Source organism: Symphodus melops (genome assembly GCF_947650265.1).
Source record: "Symphodus melops genome assembly, chromosome: 21".
Lineage (NCBI taxonomy): Eukaryota > Metazoa > Chordata > Actinopteri > Labriformes > Labridae > Symphodus > Symphodus melops.
This window is the reverse complement of record NC_136711.1, coordinates 5,691,737-5,711,760: the sequence shown is the minus strand read 5'-3', so window position 1 is coordinate 5,711,760 and position 20,024 is coordinate 5,691,737. Positions and strand designations below refer to the sequence as shown.

Sequence of the window (20,024 nt, the reverse complement as noted above, 5' to 3'; positions counted from 1 at the left end):
ATGGCTCGTATTAAAGCAAACATCGTACACATTGACTCATGGTGACTTGCATTTCTTGAACGCCTGTCTGGTTTCTAAGAGCAAAAAAAAACATTCCTCCCACTGTCCCGTCTTTAGGTCTATTTCACAAAGGGTTTAGCGTGAACGATGCTTCAGCACCAACGTGGTCAAAAACATATTCAAGCTCTTGTTTGGCGTGTGTTGAAAGAAGCCGTCTGCACCATCACTCTGAGCGGAGCTGTGCTTTCATGCTAATAAAATCCTGGACTTGCAGCAGTTCATTTTAAAGTCGAAACACTAAAGCGGAGCATTGTTTAGGGCTAATAAAGAATCACCTGTCTTGTGTATACCTGTTTACGCTTAAACAAATGCAAAATGTCCCATGTTTCATTTTAAAAGGCCGTTTTCTTTTTTTTTGGAACTCTTTATTTAGATTTTTTCAGTTTAACATAGAACATTATCTGAGACACGATCAATGGTGTGAGAGAAAAAAAAAAAAAAACACAAACAAAAACAAAACATGTTGTATACATAAATATTGCTAGATATGATGCAAATATAAAAAAGGCCGTTTTTTAAAATAGTCGTGTAAATGTAGCCTTTGGAGATATGGTGACAATGGGACTCTTCATTAAAATTGTCAGAACAGTTTTAACAGCCTCTGAAATCTTCTTCACATGTTCCTCCCAGCATCGAGTATTTCCTGTCTCAGGAGGCAGGACATGACGTGCGTAAAAGAACATGGTGGCAAATAGGAAGAAAAATGCTTCATGACATGAACAATGCATGGGTTAACGTAAAACAGTGTTTGGGACGCACTCTATCTAAAAATCTGACTGCGTATTATTCAGCCGTGCGACCAGTGTACCCGCTTGTCTCTCTAAAATCAGACCGTGTCTTACACAACAGTGCTACTTCAATTCCAGATTTTATGTCATTTAACGTGATCGTCCACGCCACATGCTGTGAATTTTCCCTGAATGTTTCCGACTGCGTTCTCGGATCAGCGGCCTCGACTTCACATGGACGTTTTGTTTGTGGCTGGAAGGAAAAAAACTGATGTGGACGAAAAAAATTCCAGGACGTTTTCTGAGGTTTTGCGCACACATTAACATCAAATCTGTAATTCAATCCCATTGCCGAGGACGTCAATTTATTAATTCATCTTTCTAATCCTGAAAACAGCCATGTTTGTGACTGCTATGACTCTACATCCATGGAACCCAGAAGTAGTTACATGAGTTTGAGTATTTAACTGACTGATAATTTATGTTTCTTCTTAGCTTTTTTCATGTCGACTTGTATGAATGTGTGTATGTTTTCTTTACTGTCTTTTTGCCAGCAGGGTTTGTTTGCTGTGTGCTGCTGCCCTGTTTGAGAGCTGTGGAGGTGAGATAAGTGTGGAAGGAACAACAGGCCTACTATTCCCTCTCTGCTCAGAGGTGGCCTGGTATGAACCCTCCCTTCAAAACATCCACTCAGTGTAAGCTACCAACCTAACTCTTGAGACAACAGTGTGTGTGTGTGTGTGTGTGGGGGGGGGGGGGGGGGGGGGGGGGGGCTGCTGCAGTGCTTTCTTAAACAAGAACGAGGAGGATACAAGGAGGAATATGGGGAAATGACAAAGAACAAAGATGACAAGTCGGTGAGGATATTGAGGATAAGAGCGTGAGGGGAGGCGGGAGGATGAAAGAGCGGGCCGGAAAGATGAAGACTGACACGTGATGGGGGGTGGGGGGGGGGGGGGGGGTGGGGGGGGGGGGGGGGGGGGGGGGTATCTGAGGACCGAGGCGCGCTCTCACCTGACTGGAGGCCTGGAGGATCTTGGAGCGGAAAGGCACGATGGCACACAGCACAGACAGGAACCAGAAGATGAAGAGGACCCCCGAGGACTGGACCCCACGTAACCTCTCAAACTGGATCAGAAACGTGGCCAACAGCTGCGAGAGGAGGGAGTGGACTGGGTTAGATTACTGAGGGCATGTGAGGTGAGCCACATTCTGTGACTGGGTAAGTCTGCCGTGCTCTCTATGAAACATCAGGCTGCAGCACCAGAGCGCTGGCTGTTTTTTTTTTTAATCCTCACATCCACCTCAAGAGAACAGACACTCTCATTATTATTATTAGTGATGGCTGTAATTACTTCGATGTCATCATTAAGGCGATGTTTCACTTCTTGCACATCTGCACACATGTTTCAGGCTGCAGCTCGGCGAGTGTCGCATGCACCATGTCAGCCGTGAGCAGGGAAAACAAGTGACGCGTGCTCTGACACATGATAAGTTGCAGCGACAGATATGTGGCGTTTAACTTACAGAAATACGAATATGATGCTCAACCAACATGGGCTTAAAGCACAAGGAGAACACCAACAGAGACAGGCAATCACTTTGTGTGCTCGCTGGTTTATCTGTAAGCACACGAGAGGGGAGAAGATTGCGCTCTCATAACAAAAATGGAGGCTGCAGATGTGCTCCAATTTAGAGAAGGCTTTCCACGAGCTGAAGGTGTTTGTGGAGATGGGGTTCGAGTCACAATCAAGACGAACAACAGCTCGGAGAGTGGAAAAGATGTGAGAGTAAAAGTGGAGCAGAATTGCAGCCTATTCACAAAGCGTCTCGTAACACAGACCTGTGAACCCTCGTTTGTGGCCGTTCTCTTTTCTTCCTGCAAGCAAAACCAAAAAGCTACTCTCGCAGGCTCACTTCAAAACACTTTCATTACGCTGTACAGGAATAATGTTCACTGTTTCATTAAAGTCACCCAGCTGTGTGTCCCAAATCAATACTGCAGACTGAACCAAAGCAGTGTCTGACTGGGTTGTGTTTTCACACAGGAATACATGCTCTGCTCGTCAGTATTAAAATATTTATAAGCAAACAAGGTTAATGCTCACAACATCAACAAACTAATGAAAGCAAATGTGGGTTGGATTAAATACGGCAGTTTTAATTTGGTGTGTTAGCTGACTCAAAAAGAGTTCAGCTGAGGTTAATGCCGCTTTGGTTCTTAGCGCTGCAGATATTTTGTCTCGTATGAAGTGGCTCTCATCCGACTGGTGTCGAGCTCTTTCCCTGGAAAAATGTAACCTCAGGTGTGAACATTTGTCAACATATTTAAATGAGGAGCAGCCTAAAGTGACAGAAGGATAATTTACCTGGCCTACTAAGCACATTCTTTTCACAATACCTACAACCCTGGTCCCCTCTCAACACACAAATATTAATGTTAGAAGGCAATCTGAACCGTGCCAGGCAAGAGATCCCACTGTGTTCTTCTTATCTGACTGAAGTGACCTAAAACAATCCTCAACGCGAGTGAAGTAGCCGTCATGTTCTCTGTGTTGTACTCCGATGTGCAGACGCCGACCCTTTAATTTTCCACCGACAGTGAGGGAATGAGGGGGGGGGGACTCAATATTCAGAAAGACCTGAGACGTAAAGTCAGGGTAGGTCATTTTCTCCAGGTACACTTTTTAAGATTTTGGTTGAAATTGTCTTAATGTCCTGATGACAGTAATGAATAATTTAGGTGCTCTGAAAAAGAAACGAAAAAAATGTGTCATCTGTATCAGTTGTAAACGTAAAAACTTCAACCAATGTCGGCACTCGACCAAGTAACCAATCAAGCCTCTCTTCCCCCATGCATGCACGAGCTCACGCTCAAAAGCATGAGCTGAAATCCGCTTTGGACCAATGGGGCTAATGTATGCAAGTGAGGGGCGTGGCTTTTGAGGGAGCACAACGGGGTGGTGAGAGGATGCTACTTTGCTAGTTTTTGAAAAATTCCCAACCCTGCCTTGATGCTTGACTTGGAAGCGGACACATCTGGCCGCAGATGTTCTTCCTAGTAGGTTTGTGGATGATCTTCACAAAACAATTGCTGTTTAAACGTGTTATTTCTTTCCATTAATGTCCTATAATGTATTTACTGTATTTGTATGTTTAGCTGCTTGTTGTTGGTCCACGACTCTCTTCAAAAAGGAGATTTTTTTCTTTCCTGGTAAAAATAAGAATAATAAATTAAATGCATCCAAAACGAGTGACCTTCAATTTTGCAAAAAGTTCACTTAAGATGTATTAAAACTCTACTGAAGCTGTTTATTTTGCATTTCTTTGCAAACAAGAAACTCCACTCCTCTTATTGTAACTTGTACCGATTCAGTTTCTCTGAGTGAAAGTACATCTTGTGCTCTGAGTGTACGTGACCCGAACTGGTTTTACTGGAACTGGTGTCAGACCATATCAAGGGTTTCAGGGGAAAAAAAACGAAAAAAAAACAAAAAACAGATCACCCTGTGCCGTCAGTATCAAAGGCAGGATGATTCAAGCCTGACTGAAAATCAAGAGGAGCAGGAATGTGTCTTTTCCATTGTAACAGGAAGGAGGTCAAATATCTGTATTTACAGGCTGCAGCCAGGCCTCTGCTCTTACTGACGAAACAAGTTCTACAGGCTGGTGTCTGTTCTAGTTATCCAGGTCAAATTTATGAACAAACATTGACAAAAGAAATATAAACACCAACATAAAATATGTAAAAATGGCAAACAATGAAGGTTATATTCAAATGAAATGTTTATGCAGTTACAGTCTTCATATGTCTTTTGTCTATATTTCTCTATTCAGATATTCTGGACAGCGATGAAAGCGTCAGGTCCAGTGAGACGATCTCTCATCACACTGTGTCCTCAGATAACATCTCTGCAGCGAGGCTTATTCATCCGCTTGAATTTGGATATGTAAAATAATGTTTGTACAATTCCACGGTAAAATCTATATTTGTCTCAGAGCCAGGACTCTTCAAAAGGTGATCATGAAAGGTCGGAAATGTTTACACAATACAAGGTCAGGACTGACAGGAGAAAAACACACTCTCTTGTGAAAATTGATTAAAAAAAGAAAAATTCTGGCGATTCTTTTTCTTCACAGGATGTGAATTTCTGTCGAACTGGAAATACTCTCACCATGGTCATCCCAAGCACCAGCGGGGTGATGAAGTAAATGGGCGGCTGGCTGTTTCCCTCCCGCAGCTCGTGGAATGTGTAGAAGAGATCCGTCCAACACACAATCCATAACAGCAAACCAAACACCTGAGAGGAGAAAGACAGATAGGTGAGAGTGTGGGTACAGATACAAGAACAGAAAATCAATTCAGTCCAAACAAACGGAAGTGAGATTGTTAATGGGCTGACAACGCATCTACATCAGAGGATGGGGAAGTCTTTTTAAGTCCAGACCGAAATCTAGTTAAAAAATGACAGATGGAGGTGCACTGTGAGTCTAGTGGTTAGTGTGTGCACGCCCAGGGTATGGAGGCTGACGCCCTTGGGTCCAAATCCTTTCCCGCCTGTCACTCCTCACTCTCTACCTCAAGGATTTCTGACTCTTTCCACTTTTCAATCTCTTAAAATAAAAGTATAAAAAGCCTCAACACGCACCTTTCAAGACAGAAAAAAAATGACAGATGGAATGCTTTACACTCCGTTTACATTCTGTCTTGGTGTCGGTGTTATGAAGGAGGAGAAGAAGCTCTGAGATCCATCCATTCATCCATTATCTGTACCGCTTTTCCCGTTCGGGAAGGCTGGAGCACACATACAGGCGAGATGAGAGTCACCAATTAACCTAACGGTCATGTCTTCAGACTACTGGAGGAAGCTGAAATGCCCGGAGAGAGCCCACGCATGCACGGCGAGGCAAGGTGCAGCCCGAAGCTATGAGATAGCGAATACAATTTCTATCCCGATTGTAGAACTAGAAAACCAACATGCAAGCTCCGAAAGATTAATCAGGCAGACATCCAGAAGCTCGTGTAGTAATTAAGCCCTGCGTGATGTCATATCAAACCAGAGTGCGTACTTACTGTTTTGAATCGGTTCATTATGGACATCATGATGTATCCCTTGTTGTTTTTCTTGAGATAGAACAGGTACAACGGACTGACGGCCCACAGGTAGATGCACGGCAGCCATGCCAGGACAGACAGCTGGAAACACTCCGGGAGGTCGGGTCGATCCGTGCGCAGAATCTGATCGGCCTGCAGAGACACATGACGGGGGGGGGGGTTTAACTCACAGTCCTGCATCGTCTCATATCACATAAAGACAGACGGCGATCTGTGAACCCGACGAGAAACTCAGACAAACATTCACCACCCACACAAACACCATCAGACTCTCCTCAGACTAAACTGTGAAGAGTGTGCATCAGAGGGCAGGAAGACATCATGTTTTAGTGCAATAGGGCAATCAAATCCAACCAGGATGTGTTTGTTACTTTAACCCCTCTTACCAAGAATATAAAAGTAAAGCCCTAAAATATCGTAAATCTACAATTACGTAAATAATTTATGTTTGATTTATTGAGCAGATAGGCACAGGTGTGTGAGGCTGTAAGGATGTGGCAGAGTGAAAGAGCTTACACTGCTTTACAATTCTGAGGTGTTTGCAGGCTGTTTACCTCGAGGTCACAGTCGTCATAGCGGCAAAAGTTAGAAAAAAAAGAGATTTTATCCAGAACTTGCTCGTAACGTCGAGTTAATTAAGTATGTCTCATTACTTTGAGGGTAAAGGTCAAGAAACCCTGAAATGGTTTTTTTCAATTTTTTTCAAGTCCACAGTCCCTGAACATATGCTACGTCACATTAACTTGAGCTCTGAGTAACAGACTGTGTTGCCCAAAGCAAAGACGACCCCCCAAATATTCAGGGTGAACTGCACTGCGACTTACCCTTATTAAAGTTTCTGTGTAAAGTTGGGCTAAGCTGATGTGTGTGAACAACAGCAGGTAAAAGTTACGCCGTGTTTGTCACGAGAACGCGAGAGCTTTTCATTGAACAACATTTCTAAGAAAGGATGATGAAAATGTAGGTAAGCACGCTTCACCCTGAAAGTCCAGGTCGTTTGACTAGTGCGAGTGCGCCGACTCGGATTGGATTTCTAAACATCACAACCCCAGCATCCTGTCCATGTCATGTCCTGCCTCCTGACACCCCACCAATCTTAATTTCTGAGGGATGCATGTAAATAAAAATGTTCTGGGGCTGCATATCTGAAAACATCACAACCAAGTATTGTATGTTATATGTATGTTATTTCTATTTGAAATGAAAATATGCATGCTGTACTCTAACTGTAGGACTTCATCAGAGCAGCTTTCAGTTTGCAAAAAGGAATCTTAATCCAACTCGATTCTCAGTTTACTTGTGTGGATAATTGGATTGGAGCAGCTTGTACATAAAACATAGTGACATAAAAAACAACAAATAAAAGCCAAGTATGTCACAGGATAGATGTTTTGCTAATAGATATAAGGATAAAAACAAACTTCATAACATGTTACAAAGTATCAGTAAGCCAGGAGACAAAGAATCCTACAGAGCATTTATAGATACATGATGTGAAATAGTTACTCATGCAGGCATTGATGGAAGCAGAGAAATATTTACTTGGACATGTTGGGCAGGAGCCAGGACCTCCTTCCCTATTATTCTATGGGACACACTAAGTAATTACTTGCTTGCACCTCTCTCATTGCTCATTCCTCATTTATGGCGCTCTGCTGTCAGTCACCGTTACTATAGTAACCGCTCATGATCTATAGGCAGTAGTGGTTAACAGTGACCACTCACTTTTTTTCCCCCATTCGGATCCTCCCTCATTTTTTATAAAATCCTTCGATCAAGAGATTGGCACATGGAACCAAGACAATCAGCTACTCTAGGGCTTATTAATATAGTACATTTGGTATTAAAACAGCATTAAAGATTTGATAAAATGCAAGGTAAAATTTTTTTACATAATGTTCATTTGGAGTCAAGGAACTACAAATCCCACAATGCATTGTGCATGATATCGCAATGTATTGTGTAACATTCCAACCAGTTTAAATAAGTCTCAGACGTCCCCAAAACATGCCAGTGAAGTTTCTTATAATGAACAGAATCTCACCCTGTATTTGATTATGTCTTTAAACCCTCTGTTTCAGCCCCAGCTGAGAGCAGGCTGTGTAAGGGCATGTGGCTTCAGCTTCCTTTCACCTTGCTCAATTCCTTACGTTGAGGAGGCAGACTTAGAGAAGAAGAAGAAACATCAAACTGTGGGAGTGTTACCTTCCTAGGCAAGGAGTTACTGACCTTTGTGATGTCACAAAGGGAAAATCTATATTTATAAAAAAAAGAAAAAAAGAAAAAAAAGAAACGAGGAACAAGCAAAAGACAAAGATGGAGAGGATGGACTTTTCTCATAATTGGGGAGTTTGTAGACAAGCCAACACAAAGTAGTGAGAAAAACATGATAAAGTGAATTTAAATGTGACCTTTAAGATAAAAAGGCCTTTGATTGGTCAGAAAGAATCACTGGTGGAAAGAGGACAAAAAGCAAAATCTTACCCACACTCATTTGTATGGTTGAGCAGTCTGTGAGACATTAACTACACATTCACAGCACATATAGCTATGACACTTACAACCCTGCCTACCATGAGCAGCTATTATCCGCTTATGAAAGCGCAGGAGAGAAAGAACTAATTCTGTCTCCAAGCAAAGAAGAGTCAACTTCCCTGCTGTGTGAAAAAAGCTCCCCATGCGTTACCATATCTATGTAAAGCTTAGGAGTTGTATTGTATGATTGTTTATTTTACTGCTGGAGAACAATAACTGGACAATCCAGAGGACATCCGGAGAAGAAAGGCAAAGTAAACACGAGCCACAGTGTGATGCAGCCTTGACTCGGCAGTTATCGTGCACTCCTGGACTAACACAGTCAAAGGCCCACCCACAGAAAGAAGCAGGATAAACACAGCTGCCAGGCTCCGACCACTCACCATTCATAACCACACCCTCCTGCTGAAGCATGCGTGTACGGACACTGTGAGTGGGTGTGAAAGTGGTGCGGTGGTTACAAGGTGAAGGGTAATTACTCTTGGTCGTGGGTTTTCAGGGAGTAGTGTGGAGGGCAGCTGGAAAATGTCTCCTCTTCTTCATACGCTCTTAACGCTTTGGCTCATGAATCCTAAACACTCGGGCAGCGCGGTGAAGCGGTGGTTTCATAACTCTTCCTTAAACAGCAAAGATTGAACTGACCCCAAGAAAAAAAAGGTTCTGGCTTTGACTTTCCTTTAATCCAAACCTGTAAACGCCTTTATCTTTACTACAAAAAGGGATCAATGAAAGCTCATTTAATAACTCAACAGAAAATAAAACACACTTAAGGTTGATAAAAAAAAGAAGAAAAAAACAAAAAGCAAACTATTTGGATAGTTTGGTTATCATTTTACAAACAGAAGTCACTTTGAATTTACCTCCATGTGAGAACAAGAATGGAAGCCAAAAGTGATTCAATGCGTTTGCTTTTTGCTCTAGATTACAACCCATCTCATCAGGCTCACTAAAGTGAAGGGCAACTTTCAAATATAGGATTGAGATCAATATTTAGCAGTCGGTTGATAAATTGAAAAAAATCGGGCTTAATCGAACCAAACCGTACCAAACTGTACTGATCCGTACTGGACTGCTGTGTGGAAACAGGGCTTTAGAGAGCTGACCACATTGTGCTCTTAGTCTTCTCTCCACTCGTGCCACAATCTCTAGGGCGCCACTCCTGGTGGGCACGGAGGACGTTGGTAGAGGCTTTTTCTTGGATAATAGCGACAACATTTCTGATATCTATATATGGGCCAATACCTTTCATTGATTGATAGAGATTTAGAAATGTACTTTTCCTCCTTTTTATTTTGTTTTTGCTTTGATCCCTTAGATGCAGTAATCAAACACTCGTGGAAAAGATAATGTTGTAACAGCCAGAAAGACGACTGCTAGCATAATACAATCACACTCAGATGAAATGCCATATTGATGCATGTATGAGATAAAATTAGCCGACTGAAAGTCACCGGACGTGCTAATGTCGGGAGATATTATCCGAGGGCTGCAAAATCAGTCGGGCTCTTTTTAAACTATACTACTGTTCAGATCTGTAGCTGGTTGAATGCTTCAGAACGTCTTCCCACTTTGGATCATCAAAGGAGACTGTATCATTTTATGAACCAGTGGTATTGGAAGGTGCCGAAGTTTTGACTATCTTGACGGCCTTAATCCAAATAGCTCCACGTTATTTGAACCTCAAACTCAAACTTCCTCTCCGAGTCAGCCTGGACTAGAGCAGGACTGACAAGCAAAGCTTTCTGTTCACTTAACTCCACAGGTGGAAAAAAAAAAAAAAAAAAGAGGCAGTGTGCAAACATCATGTTTAATGACCACCCGAAGCTCAAACAAATCAGCTCCATCCTTATCTTGGAACCAAAGAATGAACATACAGAAGATGTGGTTTCATTCCTTCCATCGATTTGTTGGTGATTCTATTTAATAAAAGACGTTCATGTGAGCATAAAAGACTAATGTGTGCACCTATTAGGACTTATGTGTTGCACTTAAAAGGTAAAGTAAGTGTTCATGTATGAAAGAAGAAACTGAAAGGTGATGATGTGTAGGCTGTTCGGTTGCTATGAGAGAATGAGCTTCTTGCATAAACGACCTCCCGTTCTTACTTATTTCATCGCATCCACATGCTGTTTTCTAAAGCTGCAGCCTTAAAAGGATTAAAGATACAATCTGAAAAGTCTATCTTGTTTTTTCAAACATGAGGTTGCAAACACCTTGAGCATAGAAAAAGGAATATATAAAGGCAGGGAAAATAATCTGTTTCCAAAGCACAGCTGTCTTTTTCTTATAAATGATGTGAAAAAGCTGAACTCACATGCTGCACTTAGTACTTAAAGGCCGAGTGTCGGCCCTTTATTTCCTTTCACAGGCTTTTATCACCACACTGGAAACCTGAAACCTGAAACTACAACAAAAGGTGAGGGGAAAGGGGTGAGTCGCGTTGAGATAACAGCCTGCCTGCCAGCATAGACATGGAGAGGAGGATCAATTCACTGAGCCGGTGGGGGGGGGAACCTAACAACGAGAGACAACAGGCAAGGCGGTCAATGAACTCAAAGATAAGGAGTAATACAGGTCAGACTTTTCTCTCACCTCTCTGTTGAATGTACATCTATTTGTGAAAGTAATCATTGCTCGATGCGTGAACAGAGTCCAATTGGAAGTCAAGTCCCGTGTCTAACCTGTAGCATGCACAGAGGTGAGCCCATGCACTCGCTGTCAGACGGATCAAGAACTTTTCACATCAGCTCTTTCTTTGAGTTTCCAGTCGCTACATTCGAGGCCCGCATGATTTTTCATGTGATACGCGCTCATGACACAATCAAAGTATGTAAGTGTGCCAGTGATCTCCAGCCAGCAGCTTCTGTGTCTGTCTCATGTTTTACTCGTTCTACACAGTATCTATTGATCTATTGTCCCCATCACGCCTCGTCGGCAGCGTTTAACTCCAACTGTCGTAGAAACACAGGACTGAGGGAGTTCGTCTCATTCTGGCCTGTGATGGTCAAAAGTTTCCCGTTTCATCTCTATAGTTTGTCATCCTCTGATAATAAAGAATAATTCAACCACAATTAACCGTGTGGTTTCTTCAACTTTTCACTCAGCCTGTAAATTTGAAAGAAATAATGATTTGACATTCATTGTGATGATTTACAATGTCGACTGATATGACATCTTTTAACGTGAAAACATTTTTCTGTCATTCATCTGTCTGTCCACGAGTGAAAGTGTACATAGTGTTTATGCCTTGTATCATCTAAGTCTAGTCTATTTTTTCCACCATTTATTTAATTACTGTAAACTTGCTCATAGCTGTTTTTTTGTTTTGTTTTGGGTTTTTTTACTTTTTTGCTCTTGATGCAGTTTATATTTCCTGTTTTTTTGAGCTGCTGTAACACCCAAATTTCCATTTGGGGATCAATAATGTTTATCGTTATCCTTTATCCTTTTTGTCATATCGCCCAGGACTAGTTCAAATGTCCTTCAGTGACTCACTGCATTTGTTTGGACTTACTTCCTGTACACAAATTCCCTGATGATTCTTTATAAGGGGCCCTACAAACACTTACTCTTCTTTCCTTGGAGTAATGAAGATGACAGTACGAGGCAGAGTTTGAAAATTTTCAATGATGGCTTCCCAAAGACGCATTTCAATCAGAGAAGAAGAAAAGCAACCTCTGTGATGAAATAAAACAACAATCAGAAGACAGAGAACACACGTCTGCCACTACAGTATTTACCCCAACTCAACATTAGTCTTCTATTCTAGCTTGTCATGTTCAATCAGTCGACTTACACAACATTCTGTAAATATAAATATATATAGTTCAACGTCGACGCTCCCTGCGGACGCTGATGTTCATGATAAACAGCTCTCGCTTGACATCAAATTACACTTGAACTCAGACTAAAACAATTTGGAACATGCATGGCTCCAACGTGCTGTCTAAACTGTTTATATACGCCGGGCTTTCAGATGACTCCATCCTCCTCCCTCGCTGCTCCTCCATGTCTCCTTTCTCACTTGATGTTGAGTGAAGTCAAAGCCAAAAAAAAGACCAAAAAAAAAGTCCAAAGTAACCAAACTGTGTTAAAATGTATTTGAGCCCCACAAATAGACATTTTAAGATGTAATCCAACATGTCTGTGTTGAATGGACGTCACGTCACAGAAGGATTTATTTCTATACTTTGAGTGGTCGTTATGGGGAATAATTGGCTGAAAGGACATTAGTGGTAAAGCTAATGGTAGCAAGTGGCGCCAGGTCAGAAAACAAACTGGTGCATCAAACTGACCTGACCAAATCTAATTTCTGGATGATTTAACCTCAACTCAGGAGGAAGCACACCTACAGCAGTATCTGTGTCTTAGCTGCTCCAGTCCAAACTCCAACATGTTGGCGATGATTCATCAGTTTCAATTATCAACACTTCCAAAGAAGTGCAGGTGGTGTGAGGGTGACACACTTCTCTTTGGCTTGCTCGTGTAATTGGCCCTCTGAAATATTACCTTGCATTAGGCTTGTCCATCTGTTGTGACTTACTGAAAAGCTGCGGAGTTGTACGAATGGCAGCAAAGTCTGCAGGAGGACAGGAAATGCTGCTGGCCATGTTCGCTCCACTCCAACGGTAAACACCAGGAAAGAATGTGGTCCAAGGTTCTGTGTGTTCGTCATAGTTTTTCTGGACGCTTTTGAATTTCTTGAATGCGGATTATCGGATTGAAATTCCTTTCTGTCTGTAGTGGACTAAAGCTCATGATTTGGAGGGAATGTTTCTGTCTCACTTGGAAATGGAAACAGGCATGAAGTGACGAGAGCGGGCACACTGTTACAATAACACACTGCACCTGCTTGCTGTGGGATATAGAAACCAATAAAGAGCTGTATAAAATGACTGAAGCAGCTGGTCTAAGTGAGATTCCCGTACAGCCACTTTGAGCTCATGTAGTTCACAAACAGCAGCACTTTTAGAAACAATCTGACACGTGGGGCGGCTGTGAGATCTCTCTTTCTGAGGTGCTGATGAGACACTTTCACATCTCTCAATTCCTTCTTTTTTGCTGCATTGGCATTCTTAAAAATCAGGAAGTAGACGATACATTTGCGGGTTAGCAGTAAAGGTGTACAATATTTCAAACACGCTCATCAGAAACAGCCTTTCATCCATTTAGTGGTTTGACTTGCTCACATATTTGGTAAGCCTTCCAGGGAGGATGTAGTGCCAGCCTTTGTGACTTCATCCGTGTGTCACTGCAGGGTGCTCCGGAGGCTCATCGCACGAAGTCACCGTGCTCGACATCCTGTCTCAGCCTAACTTTCAGTCAACCAAACGACAGGCTGAGAGCCGAGGCCGAGGCGAACCGTTGCATCGCGCCCACCTGTCAATCATGTCAGCTACACATCAAACTCCGGCTTCAAGCGGACACTGGAAGAACATGTACTTCCACTCAGGAAGTACGTGCTATAGAACTAAAGAGGAATTGCGTTTTTCTGCAATTCAAGGAGAACAGTACATTTTATATAGATTAAACCAGACTATACATTTAAATATATTTTTCATTAAATGCAGGAGGAGCGGAGAACGACATACTGACGAACAGAAAGCAGAATGCAGCTGTTTAAAACGTGCACAAAGAATGTAAGTAGTGGTCGCATGCATACACTTTACGCTGAATGCATCAGTCACAGTATATATAAATATCTGCCCCCCCCCCCCTCCCATTGGCTCGAGGTGAATTCTCCAGAGAACATCCTGCTGCATTCTCACATCAGCTCCCTGAGGCAGGAGAAACTCAGGGTGAAAATCATGTGGTGCGTTTGTGTTCACACATTCAGCTGCTCCTGCAAATATCAGGAGTTCAAACAAATGAATTAGCATTCCAGTAGCATCACAAAATGTTGTAAGGTTTTTGTCAATGTGGTTCCTGAATGCATCTCGATACAACCCTGGTGTGAGGATTTTCTCAACAAGAAGTGAAAAGAATCTAACTGGTGGTCTTGAGGGGAAGTGAGTGAACAATGACTGAATGGACAAAGGAGCAGATAAAATAATAGAGCCACATTTTATGTACAAACAAAATCTGAATCATGAAACCAAAAGTGGAAAACCCAACGTCTGGTTTCCTTGTTACATTATGATCAGCAGTTCCATCAGTCTTCTACAGACAGGGAAGGCTTTGACCTTTAAGCTTGATTGATTAATCTATTGTGGATCTCAACACTTGACTATGTAAATCAGAGTTAGGAATAACAAACCCTCCCACGCACACTCTTCCTGGGAAGCATTCCCTTTTTCCAACAAGAAAGTCCTTTGTCATCATGACTCTCAATTCTTCAATTACAAACAACTTCTCTTTTTTTTCTTCTAGATTTCAGTTTCCATGCATCTTAAGCTCCGCCCACTCAGCACGCAGGCAGCCACTGAACGGAGACACAAACCCGTCAAGAGTGATGCAACACCTTGTGTCTGTGAAGACGGGGTATCTGAGGTGAACTCTGCTCCTCCTGCATGCCTGCACTCTGCCTCAACACAAACATGTTGTCCAAGCTGCTGCTGCTGCTGATAGACTGAACTGTTGAACGCTGCTGATAAAAACAGGCTTTGGATCCTAAACATAACACTGTCCATCAGTCTCTCAACAACATGAGTAATCTGATAAAACATGGTTGTACTTTCTTCTTTCTGAGTTTGATGTCTATTGCCTTTTTTTCACACTTGCACATATCAGCTAAAATGTAGTATTCTTTTGTTTTTGCAGGAAGTCGAGTGAGCTGAGAATCTTTGGGTGTCTCACGATTCCATTCGATTTGGATTCTTAGGGTGACGATTCCATTGAAAATCTATTTTTGAGTCATGATTTAATGTCTTTTTTTTTAATAGCACATTCTTCAGGATCAGGTCACCTCTGAGACCGGCTAAATTTCTTACTAGTTTAGCATTCTACTGAGCTAAAGAGCTAGCCTTAGCTCTTAGCAGAGTGTAACTGATTAGCAACAACAAAAAAAAGGAAAGAATCTATTTAAAATCTCAGGAGATAAGAATCACTATTTTTACATAAATAGATTTTTTTTTGCTGTCTTCTAGCGGTAATTAAGCAGGAAGAAAATGAAGAATTCACCTGGAGTGAGTGGGCAGGGTGCTAATATTCGTTCCCTGTGTCTGGTGGGATCTCGTATTGAGCCAAATATCCTCATTATATATATGTTGTGTCGCAGATGCTACTTCCGAGTCTTTCTTTTACCCCCCCCAGATCAGGAGGCTTTCAGGGGCATTCTTCCAGAAATGATGTACGAATGTAAAAATGCCTTCAGTTACATCCCTGGGGGAGACATTTCCTAAATGTGTGAAAACAGCATGTGGACAGAGCTTTTTACAGACGCTCATTTAAAAGTCAAGAAGCCAATTAGTGGTTTTCAAGGACACAATGGTGGAGAGGGATACAATCATTTTGTTAGTGATCTAATTCAGTGATTCTTTTTTGTTCGTGGAATCATATTCCTTTTTCTCGTCACCTTCAGGGCAAACTGCCTTCTGCGTCCCAGCTTGTGTGTGTTCTAGGGCACACTTCACGTCTGGCAAATCTGTGATTTGATCTTTAAATAATTGCCGATAAAGTCCTTTGTTGGGGCTTAGCGCTCAACCTAACTCACTCTGGACGGGCACCGCTGAGGGCCGGGGGATAACAACTCCAGTTTGTTTGAAGTGGACGTAAACAGCAGCAACTGGTTGAGCGTCCTCAGACGACCTCTCTCCCCCGCCACCGAGTGTGGTTTCCAGCCAGAAGAAAATCAGGTGCACGGACTTAACCCTTTTTAAATAGAGAAGTGCCTCAAAGTTCCTGAGCGTGCTGTTTCCACGCTTTCAAATCAGTCGAGACTTTCAGCCTGGGAAGTGTTCTGCTTTCCGTTTGTAGTGCATCGAAAGCGTGTTGACCACTTCAGTATCAGGAGCCTTTATGTCGGAGACGCAGGCAGAACGTGATCTGCACTAATGACGTACCAGCTCCCATCCGCTGATTTATTTACCTCCATAATCTACATATACGTGCAGCTAACAATCAATCACATCAAACACTTTCACTAGAGACACACATTTGACTGACGTCGCATCACAAAAGACAATCAGCAATCAAAGCCTGACGTTTATCTTCTTACAAATCTGAGACAACATGCCGTGATTTCTGCCAACTTGTTTCCCCTGAATTTCAAGAAAGTCACGTGTTGCTCGTTCTGCGAAAAAAAGTGAGCAAGAAGCCCATAACGAATCTCTGCTGATAACGCCTTAAGATATTCATATGCATATACATTTTACCAACGGAAACCTTTTCCGGAACGCGAGCGTAGCCGTGAGCAGCTGTACACGCATCACGTGAGAACTACAAGATCACGCGGGAATAAAGAGAAAAAACGTGCAAACAACACATCGCTTTGTCCTTCTCACGATGATTTGTATTTCGTTCGGTGTCCGTTTTGACATCAAGTTGAGAAAAGTGATGAAAAATGGGATCGCAATTCCATAATATATTAGTATGAGGCACTCGGGATGTATTGATCTCTCAACTGACAATGTGATACGATCGACGATACGACTCTCTTATTTTACAAAGTGAAATTGAAGAAAAATCACGAGACGACTGAAAAAGATTCCTTTTATTTTTTCATGAAAACACCGATACACCTCGTAGTCTCTTTGGCTCTTACGCGTTTGGGCGAGCGGGGCTACAAACCCGCGTATTCGAGTGCTTTGGCCATCCGCAGCGGCCATGATAATGCCTGCTGGTTTCAACCCACCGCCTCTGCTCTACAGCCGCTGACGCTCACCACATTACTGCGATTCATTTTTTCAGAGTACCGATCTGAAAGAACCTTGACACCTTCCAAATCGATTTTTAGCTGCCTCACGATTAATCTTTACATCCCGAGGGGGTACTATTGGTGTCGCAGTGTGTGTCACATTTCTTTACAATGAAACGAAAGAGAACTGTCTACTGTCGACATGCACACACACACACACAGCTCTGTGCTCCCTCGCCAGTTCTCCCGATGTAGTCTTACCTCTATAACGCATCTCTGCAGACAGGGGGATCACTTTGTCCCCTGTAGCGCCTCTGCAACATTCATATTGAAGGTGAAATGTCACAGGGACGTTTATATGGCCCCTTGAAACGGCACGCTGAATAAAGAGAGAAGTCGCTGTACAACCTCTGCTGCTGAACTGAGAATCAATAGATGAACAGGCGCTCCTCTGGGATGTCCCCTAAGAAGAAATGGAGGCATTTAAACGCCGCACAGGTTTTTCTTTTTCTTGCCTCAAAGTCGTTTACGCTACAACTGCTGACTTCACCAGAATTCGAGGAAATTTGGATCCGTTCCCAGAGGCGTATCATCAATCAACACGAGGAACGTCGACAGGTTCCCGAGAAATGAAGACTACCTGACCCTCCTCAGGTCTAAAAAGACAACACATCCAACATGGCTGAGAAGAAAGTGAACTACAGTCGACTCCTTTGTCTGACTGTCAGAGAAGCCAAACCAGGGTCCTCAGCTTGGTGCTCCATAAAACATCTGAAACTTTGACACTTTTATGACACATAATTTCCAAACACTAAGCGATGTTTGAGTACCTTTAAGATGTGCGTTTGGTTTAAGGGCTTGTATCTTTAATGTATTATCAAAACTGTTAGATTGAGATTCAAAGCTCTGGAGCGAAACTGTATTTAACAACTAAATAAGTATAAATCATATTAAAGAAAACACTTAATGTTCTTGTCCTAAACCTGCCGTTGTTTCCTGTTTTATTTAGCTTACTTCCTTCCATTTATCTGTCATTCATTGATAAGTGGCTGCACAGAAGCAGCTTGGAATGAAGTAGGCCTAAGGAAGCACCAAGATAAAAAAAGTCATTTGGTTTGAATACACAAGTCATATTTGTTTTATAACACCCTCTCCAGAGTGGAAAACACTGATTTAACACTTTTATCACTGACAATGCTTCCTTAAAAACCGGTCACACAGCATATGTTTATTTGTGTTGTGTCGTCGTGTCGAAATACAAAAATCAGTGCAAAACTTGATGCAATACTTGTATCGATGAGAGCTCTGACCCAAATAAGAACTTCTACAAGACACCGAGCATGACCTTAGATAACACGAAGAGGGTGACATCACATCTTGGTAGTCTACAAGGTGTGGTAATATCTGTGAAATACCCCAGGGGAAATACAGAGCCTCTGTAATATTTCCAATTGGATTGTTACCTTTGTGTCTTTGGTATTTTACTACTGAGAAGTTATATTATGGTAGCCTGTACAGTTTAACCAATCTCCTATAATGTCCATGTTTGTAGTAAGATGAGGAGGATGTCTGTGGAGCTTAAATATGTCATTCATCCAACTTTGTTTCGAGTGTAATCTCATTTGGACCACACTTAGGCTGGATTGGATCATACAGACACTTCCCTGCGGGACATTAGTGTGCATTAACAGACTATCTCAACTACTGAAGGGACGTTGCTACTGTATAGCGACTCTCAGACAAGTTTTATGAGCCTTATCCTGTCGGAGGAGTATCATACACACTACACTTCACATTCATACTCGTCTTTGAGGAATGAGCAGCACAATGTCCGACTATGTAACACGGCAGAGAAAAGCACGTAAATGCATGACATTAATTGAGACCTTGTTACCCCAGTAAAGACTATTAAGTGGGTTATTTATAGTTAGTCATGGCAATTACCTACTGTACTTCTGAATGGCTGCCCGAAAAGGAGGGGGGAAAGCGGCTAATGACATAACATAATAGGCTACTACAACCTTGTCAGGTAGTTTCCTAAAGTAGAGCCTACTCAAGACCGAAGAGTCACTGTATCTGGTGACATTACACGACATTGGTGATACAACGCCGCTGTGACAAAATGTACTCACCCAGAAGGGACGCTCAGGTCCGCACAGCCTCTCCATCTCGGTCGCGGCAGGACAACGGGGAAAGCACCAGAGAGCTCTTTATCCCCTCTACAGGTCGAGCCGCTTCTTGCCGACCTGCTTTCCGATTCCTTCACTTCAATAAAAGTCGCTCGCTAAACTGTCACATGCCACACATACAGGTAACGTGTTACGGACTGGAGGCGCTTTGGTTTTTGAGTTTCCCCCCCCCACCTTGTCCGACAGCGTCGACCGAGCTGTGCCAGGAAAACGCTCTGCTCCTTCCGCTCTGCTGAGAGACGGGAAAGAAAAGTCAACCGGAGCCAGCGAAGAATTATTGCTGTGGGAGGTTGTCGTGATGGCAAGGCGGGGCCGTCCGCTTACGAGGCCCCGCCTCTTTTCAGCGCTCCTTCCTGCACAGCCAACACACACAGCAGATACACACAGCAGATAGGCTACGCACACCATATACAAGCAAACTCAACATGACTCAACAACTTAAAGGCGTGCTTTTTTTGCTGAGTCACTTCGTCAGTTTAGATTGAGGTGAGGAAAAGTCTGATTAAAATAAATATAGGGCATGTAAAAGGTTAATATGGGTCGTGGTACACTTTTTGAAAAAGCACCTTCTGTGTCAGTTTTAATGATGGTTTAGGAGATAT

General features: G+C 42.6%; 1 protein-coding gene across 2 annotated transcripts in view; it reads right to left on the bottom strand.

The window, feature by feature from the left end:
* Positions 1 to 19,756, bottom strand: part of abcc3 (ATP-binding cassette, sub-family C (CFTR/MRP), member 3) — a 52,710-nt gene extending 32,954 nt beyond the window's left edge. For both annotated transcript variants that reach the window (XM_079372542.1, XM_079372541.1), the window contains exons 1-4: positions 19,366 to 19,756; positions 5,863 to 6,036; positions 4,964 to 5,089; positions 1,803 to 1,940 (exon numbers count right to left, since the gene is read on the bottom strand). In XM_079372542.1, coding sequence (XP_079228668.1) covers positions 1,803 to 1,940; positions 4,964 to 5,089; positions 5,863 to 6,036; positions 19,366 to 19,401 — 474 coding nt within the window. In that variant the 5' untranslated portion in view covers positions 19,402 to 19,756. The remainder of the gene's footprint in view (positions 1 to 1,802; positions 1,941 to 4,963; positions 5,090 to 5,862; positions 6,037 to 19,365) is intronic.
* Between the last annotated feature and the right edge of the window lie 268 nt (positions 19,757 to 20,024).